Raw genomic sequence first — 11,434 nt, 5'->3', positions numbered from 1 at the left:
GGGCCCTGTCCTTAGCAATCTCTTCTTTAAAACAGACCCTGATTGACAGGAGTTGAGTGGAAAGTAATTTGCTATATAGGTCCCTGTTGTATAGTGGTCAGATAGCCTACACCAACAAGTCTATGCGTGGTGTGCATAGCCGCCCGCATGTGAAACTATATCGTGCTGTATTTTGCTTTCCATTTCATGGTCATGTGAGGAGAGAGAGAGAGAGAGAGAGAGAGAGAGTAGAGAGAGAGAGAGAGAGAAAGAGAGAGAGAGAGAGAGAGAGAGAGAGAGAGAGAGAGAGAGAGAGAGAGATAGTGTGAATGGAAATCATCGTGCGTGCGCATATATGGCACATCTCTCTCATGTTTAGGTAATTGTCACGGAAGCCGTGGATATACACGGCTTATAATTCGAAGTGGTATATATTCCGTGAAGTTTATATTTTCATTGGGTGTACAAGTCATGTTTTTAATATGCCCTTGTCAAATGATATAGAGAGATGGGGTAGTGCCCAAGCCGTTAGGGATTTCCCCAGAGGTTAATTTCACTGATGTGTACAACCTTTATTCAAATAGTTTAATTTGTATTGGAGTGTGAAGCTTGAACAATAGGTTAATTGCGGACCGCTACAGAGAAACTGTGGATATTAACCCTACCAATATGGACCCTGCAGGCCAAATGCCATTGCGCAGTAGCCTATAGTCCAGCTGTTTGTCAATTGATCAATTGTGTCATAGCCCAGAGGCGGAAAGTTCTTATAACGGCAGGGGGTTCAAGCAGCGCCCCCCCCCCCCCCCCCCCCCCCCCCCCCCAGCGGTGGAAAAAAAACGAGTTTTGTTTTTTCGAACAAAAGCCACCTTATTAGCATTTGAATGCGGCATGCGCGGCGGCCCAACACCTATCTTTTAACCCCTCGTAAAGGTATGACTACGTGCATGACAACATGACCACTGGGGAGGGGGAATTTCAGTGGACAGTCAGTGGGTGCATAATTTACTGCAGTGCATATAGATATATTTTGCCAAAATGCCAGGGGGTTCAATCGCGCCTCTGAACCCACGGAGTTTCCGCCACTGTCATAGCCGCATGTGAAACTATATCGTGCTGTATTTTGCGTTCCATTTCATGGTCATGGCCATGTGAGGAGGGAGAGAGGGAGAGAGAGAGAGAGAGGGGGGGGGGGGGGGGGTGTGCAGAGAGAGAGAGAGGTGTGAATGGAATCATCGTGCGTGCGCATATATGGCACATCTCTCTCATGTTTAGGTAATTGTCACGGTTATATATATCCGTGGATATACACGGCTTGGCAAGCCGTGGATCTACAAGCTCCAAGTGTTGTGATGTCACCACTGTGTATATCCATCTTTGGGGTTTCTATACATTAATCTGATGTCAGCGCTGGATATCAATGTTATCTCCATATATGGGACTATAGGTTATCCCCATATATGGAGCTCTACGTAAAAGCCTTCGCAACATACTTAGTAGTTACTTCACACCAGTGGTTCCAAAAGTGGGTCCTTGAGAGAGTTCCAGGGGGTCCCCAGCTAAATGATAATTAGGAACCAAATGGACCCTTATGGGTCTGTAACTCAGAGGGTGTACAAATGGAACCAAATGGACTCTAAGAGTTAAATTAACATTGATTTTTATAGTATAAATTGGAGTCCCAGAGATAGAAATGCAATTAGATGGGGTTCTGTATAGACTAACATGCATGTCCTTTAAATTAAACAGGTTGATAATCACTGCTAGAACCTTCTCTTATCATGGGGGTCCTTGGCATATATTTTTCAAATGGGGGTCCGCGGGCTAATAAATGTCAATTTGGGGGTCCTTGACATGAAAAGGTTTGGGAACCATTGGCCTAGGCCCTAGGGGGCCGGGGGCCATAGGCCATGGGCAGTCGGGGATCTCCAGTGATCTCAGTCTTCAGCAGAGTTTGGAATCTGCAGCCAGTGCATTCCTTGATGTTGTCCATCCAGGACTTTCTCTGCCTGCCTCTTCTCCGCTTTCCTTCTACTGTCCCCTGTAGGATGGTCTTGTCCAAATATGTATGAGCTGCGTTCGCTTCCCGCGTTTGCGCGTCTTACTGGTGTAAGTATAGCATCCTTCTGCAGCACTTGTTTTCAAATGACTGTATCCCGCCCTCATGCCCCGCTGTGAGTGTCCAGCTCTCACAACCATAGGGTAGGGTGGAGAGTACAAGTGACTTTGTACAGTCAGACCTTCACCGGGAAGCTGATGGTGTTGCTTCTCCATACTCTGGCAAGTCTTGCCATGGCTGATATTTTTTCATGGCTGATATTGCTATGCTTCCATCGTTACTGACTCTGTGCTCTACAGCCGGGCCGGTGCCCGGTCTAGTTTTAAAGAAAAATAGTACTGCAGGAACTCCCTCTCGGAGTGGCACAGGATGGCTGCAGGGTCTCAAAGGCTCCATTCCACACTGGCTTCCAAGAACTGATCGCATAGGGGAAGCCAGGCTGTTTTTATACAGTCTTTTTCCTTGCCAAGCCTGGTGAGGAGAATGTAGGCGAGTCTACACTGTTAAACTAGCCATGTGCATCCTGCGATTAACATGGAGCCCCTGCCCATGCAGTGACAAGCATTTTTCCCCTTTTTGTGGAATTAATTATTCGTTTTTGTTACATTTTACGTTTTTGGGCAATTTGGCATAATGACTAAAAGAAATATTAAAAGAATAAAAAAAATAGGCTACCATTTTTGATGAGCTCCTGCACTGAAATAGCTAAAGAACCTTGAGCCCCGGCCTTGTCCAGTTGAGCGGTGGTGGGTTTGCTGGCCTGTGTCGCCTCCATTTGTTTCCCTATCCTATTATTTACCTGGCTTTCGTGCAGGTCTGTGATTGTCTGTTTCAGGACAGGGGTTATTTCCCTCACATCCACCATCTTTTGCCTCTTGCTATCTAGATGCTCCGTTCGCTCCCCCTAGGCCTGTCACCATTTCCTCCTCCTCCTTCCTGCCACCTTTATTCTCCAACTCTTATACCTTATACTGTACCTTCCTTTGGTCTGCGGTGTGCTCAGTACAGTAACCATGAAAGTACATTTCCATTATCAATTATTTAGTCTTCTCATGCCTTGATTTTTGGAGCTTGACATATCAGGCTCCATCGGTTATACCTGGTGGAGAATGAAAAGTTGCTTCATTCTCTCTTCTACCTTTTTAACAATCCAAGAAGTTTGATGCCATGAGCAGATCCAGTGCGACTTCCTTGGCAATCACAAATTCAGGAGCTTCTGGGGCGTCGCCCACTTGGTTGGAGTAACGCTTCTTGTAGGAGAAGAACTTGCAGACCTGAGACAGGATATGAGAGGGGATCTCCTTCAAGTTCACTTCGTTGATTTCGTCCTCCGCGACCTCACCCGGCCCACTCAGCATGGCCTTGATGGTGTTAGAGATGAAGGCGTGGTCCTTCTTCACGACAAATTCGTGGCCATCTGAAGAGATCAACTTCACATACATGGAATCGGGCCCCGTATAGCCGCCACATTTCTCTACGACGCCTTCCATTATCTCTGAGGAATCCTGTTCTTTAGACTATTAGGAGATTGTAACCAGAAAGTCCTGTTGATGCTGATGCCGAACTGGAATCTATGAGGTGAGGACGCCACAATTTATTCAGATAATTAGTGATATGTGTCATGACATCACACCTGTCCATGTCAGGGAAGCACTGTTTTTCCTCATGTATGAGTGTATGGGCATAGTGATGACATCAGCTATCTCAGAAGTTCCAAATAGGGACCAAGGATTGGATTTTCTAATCCAATCTACAAACTCACATCACATTGCCTTGTGAGCTTGTAGATTAACTGTTATCAACAGAAGGCACTTCTTGGCGTACCTTGATTGATTGATTGATTGATTGAAGAATTTATTAACAGTTTCGGAGAATTACAGTACATTTCAAACAAGACTCTTAACTGTGGACGACACCATTTGCATTTACAGTAGGGTCCACCATGTTCCAACATTGGCGTACTCTGCCTCAACTCTGGTCAGGAGCTCCTGAGCTTGTTCCACGTTTTCGGAGAGCAGGCTGATGTCGTCCGTGTACTCCAGGTCTGTTACTTAGGACCACTGTGGGGTGTCGTCTTGACCTTATTGGAGTTGTTATGGTGAGGCCAAGATCCTGCTCTCGCATTTTTGTACAGAATAGCTTTATCCATGAAGACTGTGAGGGCTGTTTCCCTCCTCACACTGTCCTGGGACCCTAGGAATAGCGGGGGCCGCCAGAGGTTTCTGAACTCCTAGGGTTCCCTATTCGAGTCATAGACCTATACCAAAGACTACAACGAGAGCAAATTACATAAATGTCAATTATTATGAGTGTACCAACCAAAGACCTACTAAAGCCTATAACAAGAACAAATTACATAAATGTCAATTATGAGTGTGGCCAGTCTGAAAACAGGGCGGTGCCTCAAGGCGGTTTTTCACGGCCATTCCAGCCATGGGAGCGACCGGCCAGAGTTTTGGATGTTCCTTGCCAGCCCGGATGCAGCGATCTCCTCCCCCATCCCGGTAAGCCTCATTGCATCACTTGCTAACATCTATATCTCTGCTGCCGGGAGGAAACCTCATAACTCCAAAATATACATTTTTCAGGAAATTAAGAAAATCTTATATTTTTAAAACATAGTAATACAGCCTCATCAAAGTTGGTGTTGAAACTTGATATATTGTCAACTACTTCCATGAGAGAAGAGGTGGTGCAGTTAGTTGCTTTAGCAGGCATTTTGATAGTCCAATGTAGTTAAGAGGTTTTGTCCAAAGCACTTTTCACTACTTTCTATTGGTTCAATATTTTCGAAACAACACACAGACGTAAAGGCCTCAAAAATTGAGTTATAGGTTTCCTCCCAACAGCAACGATATGCTAAAGCTATACAAGCACACATACCTGAGATATTAGTTTTTGAAGGCCTGCAAACCAGTCAGGACTCTCAGTATGTGGCTCAGGAAGCATATAACAACTGAATGAAGAAAAAATGGGAAATGATGTGGAACGTGGGATCCACGTAGAAACAGCATGACTCGAAGGTGGATCTCGGAAGTGTCACCATCAGCCTGTGAGATCACTACATCAGTCATTTATGACATCAGTCGTCCATATCTCTGTCAAGATATTGACCTTTGAGAACCCCTGACTATGAATTTGAAGTAGGCCTAATAATTTACAGTGTCGATGATTGATGATGGTTTTCACTCTTCAGCACTGTTAAATTCTTCAAAAAGTATCAAACTAGTGGCGGTATATACAAATGGACACACACACATCCTGTCATAGACGGCTACGCAGTAAAAATAAATCACACCCAGCGTGAAGTGAGCGGTGCCTTTGAGTTACCTTCAGTAAGCTATATGAAACAAAAATGATGATGTGTTGACCCACATGACATCAATGAGACAAATAAACACACAGTCGTGCTGCTACAGACTAATAGACACTGTCAAGTGATGGAGCGGTTTGCACAGCTCAAAAACAAAAAATCACACTTGTGTGAAGGGCTCTTATCATCAAACATCACCTTCTGTGCTGAGCCAATCAAAAAATCATTTAAAATTTGGTACACACAAAGCTGGGCATAGGAGGGGCCCCTGTGAAAGGGTGGAATTCCTCAACCTAGTGGCAATCAAACTCTCCCGTTCAGGCATTTTCTTAAAAATGAGCCAAACTTATACAATCAGGTTGGAATATGAAAAAATTGGACAGATCACGTGATTATAGAGATCGAATTGTACTGATTCGTAGGATCTTTTGACATCTGTAAGAGTAATATAAAAAAATGTTTTGCAAAAGTCGGCCTCCTGGTGGCACTATAAATGGCCAATGAGGTTTTTCCTTGGCCTCTAGGAAGTGTGCATGCAAAGTGTCATGACGATCGGCGCAGTTAAAGTTAAAAGCGCGAATAGGCCTGTTATAGCGCCTACCGGTAAGTACTTACTGCTACTAGCATCATGTCCGGTACATCAAGTTTCCTCACACTACAGAAACAGGAGATTTACCCATGACCGATGGGCCATGAGGCTCGAGTCTGGACCTATTATTAAGTGGGATACGTATAACAACAAATTGAAAAATAAAAACATGACATTATGTCGATCTCGGGATCCACAACATCAATGAAACAGCGTTGCTTGTAAGTAATAAAAGTATAAGCTTGATGTACAAGTACATCAAGGCAGGAGGCATTGGATCCACACATGCCAAATAGTCTTTGACCTGGCCCGGGGATCGAACTCCGACCTCCCAGACCTCAGAGTGGACATTCCAACCACAAGACACAACAAGTGGCTGCACCAGCTTTATCTATATGACTACAAATTAGGCAAGGTTTCAGCACATTCACATCCCTGTTGTCTTCCATGAATTATAATTATATATAAAGTTTAATATTTAAAAAAAAGTATAAAACATGTGTTTAAAAAAAAATCTTGAAATGATGTCTGTGGCCTATTGTTAACGTGCATACAAAGTGTGGTGCTGATGTGTCCAGTGTTTCGCCAGTTCAGCTCCGAAAGGCACACACACACTCACACACACACATAGATTCTGTCATAAGAGGGCTATACAGTAAAGAAAAATTGGGATGAAAAAAAAGAGAAACAAAAAGAGGCGGTGATATTTGTCACGTTCTGGGGTAATTGCAGGCTGACATCTGTTTATATTAAAAAGATGATGAAATTCTTAAAGTAAAACGGTGGAAATGAAAGAATTACATTTTGTTTTAATTTATCTTCATCTTTTTTTAACAATCCAAGAAGTTTGAAGCCATGAGCAGGTCGAGTGCGATTTCCTTGGCAATGTCAAATTCGGGAGCTTCTGGGGCGTCGCCCACCTGGTTGGAATAACGCTTCTTGTAGGAGAAGAACATGCAGACCCTGGACAGGATATGAGAGGGGATCTCCTTCAAGTTCACTTCATTGGTTTCATTCTCTGCAAACTCACCCGGCCCACTCAGCATGGCTTTGATGGTGGCAGAGATGAAGGCGTGATCTTTTTTCACAACAAATTCGTGGCCATCTGAAGAGATCAACTTCACATACATGGCATCTGGCCCCTCACAGCCACCATAAGGTTTCTCCACAACACCTTCCATTACGTCTGAGAAATAAGTTAGTGAATTAGCGCTATATAAGACAGATTCTACTTTGCTTATCGCTTTGGGTCTGTTGTCGGTCTACAGGCTGTGGGGTCAGGGGCCGCTACATATACAGAAGATTTGTGACGTGCTGTTAACGTCACCATAACATTATGTGTTTCCATGAATAGTGGAAATGGATAGTAATACAAAAATCACACCCGTGTGAAATGAGGGGCACTCTTGTCATCGTACATCAATTTATGTTAGCGGACAAATTTAGAATTGCTACATAAGGTGCATAAGGTGGTCCCTTATTGGCCAAGCGCTCCCACCAACCAATGTGATTGGTTAGCCGATTTGCTCGTTCACATATGACGTAGGTTTTCCATTCAATGTCAATGGCGTTTAATGTTTTGAAGTTTAATTTACGTCATATTTAGCGGAATTATCAGCTCTTATCATCATGCATCATCATGCATCATACTGGCCATTGGCCAATCAGAATGCCTGTTGCCTGTGATTGGTTAACTGACTTGCTCGTTTACATAACGTAACATTTCCCTTCAATGTCGATGGCGTTTAATGTTTTGATGTTTAATTTACGTCATATTTAGCGGAATTATGACGTCATTTCTCCGTTCATCGTCAATGGCAAAACTTGAAAAGGGGGCGGGGATAGGATTTTGCGGACATTTGACCGGAATTCTCTTATTGTGGTCAATGGCAAATCTTGAGACGTGTAAGGGCAAAAGCTGTCTATAGAAGGGACTAGCGCCCCTTAAAAATCTTGCCACTTGTTGCCACAATTTTACGTCTTATTTGGCGGAATCTTTACCTATTTCCTCCGTTCATTGTCAATGGCAAATCTTGAGACGTGTAGGGACAAAAGCTTTATATATGAGGGGCTAGCGCCCCTCAAACATCACGGCACTCCATCTTTAAAATGGGTGCTATGCCAGCGGCTATAACGGGAATTGCATACCAGGGTGGGGTATGCATTCCTGTATTCCTAGTATTTATAAATTACTATTAACAGATTAAGGTAAGTACCTTAGAAATGTGATTTAACCATTTTCTTTTCTTTTAAGATTGGTTTTTGGGCTTTTTCGGCCTTCATTACAGTAAGTACAGTAAGCTGACAGGAAATGGGGGGAGAAAGATGGGGAGTGACACGTAGGTAAGGTCGTCGGGATCGGGAGTCGAACCCGCGACACGCTGTCAGGCTGGATTAGCAGCCTGAGTGCCCGGACCGCTATAGGCAGGCGTGGGCCAATGTAACCATTATCTGCAGACCGTTTAAATACAACTCTAAATGCAACTAAATGTTAATTTATATTTACTGTATAGTCTTCATAGGATGAGCATAAGTGTGTGTGTGTGTGTGTGTGTGTGTGTGTGTGTGTGTGTGTGTGTGTGTGTGTGTGTGTGTGTGTGTGTGTGTGTGTGTGTGTGTGTGTGTGTGTGTGTTGGAGCTTTTTTAATGGAGAATGTACAGTATACATTAAAACATTTTGATGGCCTGCGGGTTCCATGTTTTGTGATACTTCCAAAGATCAGGCTATAACTGTTGTTGAGAACAGATGCCGTGTATGTGTACCCAGTTTTTTGTCAAATGAGCAAACAATGTGGGAGGAGATAAGTAAGACTATTAGCTATAGCCCACATGGCAGATTAGGAAGTTCTTGCACAGGACTGGACCTTTGGGCTATAGGTTTTGTTTATTCTCATGCATGGAAAGGCAGATTCCATGACTGGAATAAAGATCACACCCGTGTGAAGTGAGTGTTGCAACTCCATGTGGAAGTTCCAGACCCACAGGACCACGGCCAGGGGGCGGGGCCGATTCCGGCGAGCCGCCCCACGTCCGAAACGGTTGATAATTTACAGAGTTACCGTGTGGGGGTCGATCTACTGTACTGTCACTGTACTGTACTGGCACACCCAAAATCATCATATATACAGTTAATATGTGCATGTGTGTTTGTGTGTGTGTGTTAGGTTGCGCACAGGTGGTGAAAAACAACCATGCTATTTTGGTGCTCATACCCACCCAGCCAGGCAGGCACCCACACGCATAGCTCCGTAAGGGAGTGGTTGCACCACTCAAAAAAGCCTGGTACTGCCTGGCATGCTCCTAAGTTGCCCGGACCATAAAAATCACACCCGTGTGAAGTGAGGGGCGCTCTAATCGTCATACCTGTTGCCACAAATGTACGTCATATTTGGCGGACATTTGACCTAATTTCTCCTTTCATTGTCGATGGCAAATATGAGATGTCATGATGACATAGTATAGGTATTGGATGGAGCCCGCACACCACATGGTATAAGAAAGACGTTCTTTATTGAAATACTGACAGGTCTGACCGGTCAGTATTTCAATAGAGAACGTCTTTCTTATACCTGTGGTGTGCGGGCTCCATCCAATACCTACTGAAGTTTATTTAGTCCGGCACCCAGCTTGTCGATGTGCGTATTCTACGTCTGCTCACGTCATGATGACTATACAATTTCCCTTCAATGTTAATATTTGTGTTGTGGACATTTTGTGGGGACAAAAGCTGTAGGCTATATAGGATGGGTTAGCGCCCCTCAAAAAGCACACCCGTGTGAAGTGAGGGGCGCTCTTATCATAGATCATCTCATTCTGACAATTTGCGTCCTCACCGTTCGCCATCAATGTTTGTGTTTACACAAACAGTCTCAAAGCTGGTCATGCATTGTCAGTGCCATTCAATGTGTGTTTACACAAACAGTCAAAGGTGGCCATCCATTGTCAATGGCGTTTAATGTTTGTGTTAGACCTGTAGATAACAGACTTTCTGAAAGCCTTGCATTGGAAAAACCCTTGAGTCTGGTGTTCTCGGTAGCCAATAGTTGCTCCATCCTCTTTTTCCCTTGGTCTTTTTTTTGTCACGAAACAATGTCCCTATAAAGAAATTCCATAAAGACTTTCCAAAATAACAAAAATGGCCAATCTGCAAACTCACAGCTTGTTGAACGACAAAGTATAATAGGTGAAAGGTGTAGTTCTAATTCCTAGGGTAACTCAGCATGCCCTAGGTGGTTATAGTTTCCAGGCAGAAATAAACATTTGACTCATGTGGAATAGAGATCGGCTATCGTTCTATCAAGAACGATCTTTCTAATGTTTCCTTGCATATTCCTACAAATTGTTAAAGCGTAAAGGAAAAGGACATATGCACAAGCGATTTGATTTGTTCCTCTTGGAACTCGACACCCGTCTTACCACAGAGTGTAGTTGCTGTACTCTTCCCTTTGGCGAATGATGATTCTGCGTTGCGTTGCGTTGCGTTGCTTGATTCATTGTTGAAGTCTACGTTGTCCTGAAACTATCAGGAAACCCGTTTACCAGCCGCGTGTTGACTGGATATGAAGTGCAAACGTATAGACCATGCCCTCTACTCGTCTTTGTGCCTCTTTGTGAGATGATCTGGATATAAAGCGTCCGTAGCGCAAAATAATTAACGTTAGTTTTCAAAGACGTTAAGGAGCCGTCCCCCTGAAAATAAACAAAAAAACACTAATAAAAGATTACATTTGAATAAAAAATAAAACAAAAAAGCCTTTCTATTTCCTCTCTTCATCTTTTTTCTCTAACAATCCAAGTAGTTCGAAGCCTGGAGCAGCTCAAGGGCCATCGCCTCGTCAATGACAAATTCGGGAGCTTCCGGGGCGTCGTCGCCTTGCTGGTTGGCGTAACGGACCTTGTATGAGAAGAACATGCAGACCCTGGACAGGATGTGAGAGGGGATGTCATTCAAGTTCACTTGGTTGACCACGTCCTCGGCAGCCACCTCGGTCGGCCCGCCGGTCAGCATGGCCTGGATGGTCGCGGACATGAAGGCATGTTCTCTCTTCACGATAAATTCATGGCCGTCTGAGGAGATCAATTTCACAAACATGGAATCGGGCCCGTCACAGCCGCCATAGTTTAGATCTCCACCCGCCATTTACGTTCTCAGAAATGGATCCCTTTAGTAAACGCCAGTAGGAGCATAAAGTTTTCCGCGGTCGGTATGTAGACTGTGAGGTTGTGGAGCCGTATATATACAGACAAGTCCTAACGTGTTGTGACGTCACCAGCCGTGCCCATATGGAGTATTTAGGAGTAACGAGGGCGTCCGTGGGTACAAGGAGTATTGCAAAACCAGACAGGTACTACAATCATTATAGTACTTGTAGGCCGGTCGGTCTATATCGATGTTATCAGGGTTCTATATGGGAATTAGACAGGGGGGAGAGAGACTAGAAGAATGGAATGGCCAGACAAAATATCACTGAGTTGTTCTGCAATGGCAGATTCATCT

The 11,434-nt window shown here is 44.2% G+C and overlaps 3 protein-coding genes across 3 annotated transcripts; all 3 read right to left on the bottom strand.

Moving 5' to 3' along the window:
- Positions 1 to 3,177: 3,177 nt before the first annotated feature.
- LOC308319140 (elongin-C-like) lies at positions 3,178 to 3,477 on the bottom strand (the record flags this gene model as incomplete). The annotated part of the gene is made up of 1 exon (XM_080769005.1): positions 3,178 to 3,477. The coding sequence occupies one exon, from the start codon at positions 3,475 to 3,477 to the stop codon at positions 3,178 to 3,180; it is 300 nt and encodes a 99-aa protein (XP_080625131.1).
- A 3,290-nt stretch (positions 3,478 to 6,767) lies between these two features.
- Positions 6,768 to 7,067, bottom strand: LOC308319139 (elongin-C-like; the record flags this gene model as incomplete). Its single annotated transcript, XM_080769004.1, has 1 exon — positions 6,768 to 7,067. The coding sequence occupies one exon, from the start codon at positions 7,065 to 7,067 to the stop codon at positions 6,768 to 6,770; it is 300 nt and encodes a 99-aa protein (XP_080625130.1).
- Positions 7,068 to 10,720: 3,653 nt separating this feature from the next.
- LOC308318717 (elongin-C-like) lies at positions 10,721 to 11,077 on the bottom strand (the record flags this gene model as incomplete). Its single annotated transcript, XM_080768342.1, has 1 exon — positions 10,721 to 11,077. One exon carries the CDS (start codon positions 11,075 to 11,077, stop codon positions 10,721 to 10,723), a length of 357 nt encoding a protein of 118 aa, XP_080624468.1.
- Positions 11,078 to 11,434: the final 357 nt, after the last annotated feature.

This window comes from Protomyctophum bolini, assembly GCF_963924005.1.
Source record: "Protomyctophum bolini genome assembly, chromosome: 7".
NCBI classification, from domain to species: Eukaryota; Metazoa; Chordata; class Actinopteri; order Myctophiformes; family Myctophidae; genus Protomyctophum; species Protomyctophum bolini.
The sequence above is the reverse complement of the archived record's forward strand: the minus strand, read 5'-3'. Positions and strand labels throughout refer to the sequence as shown.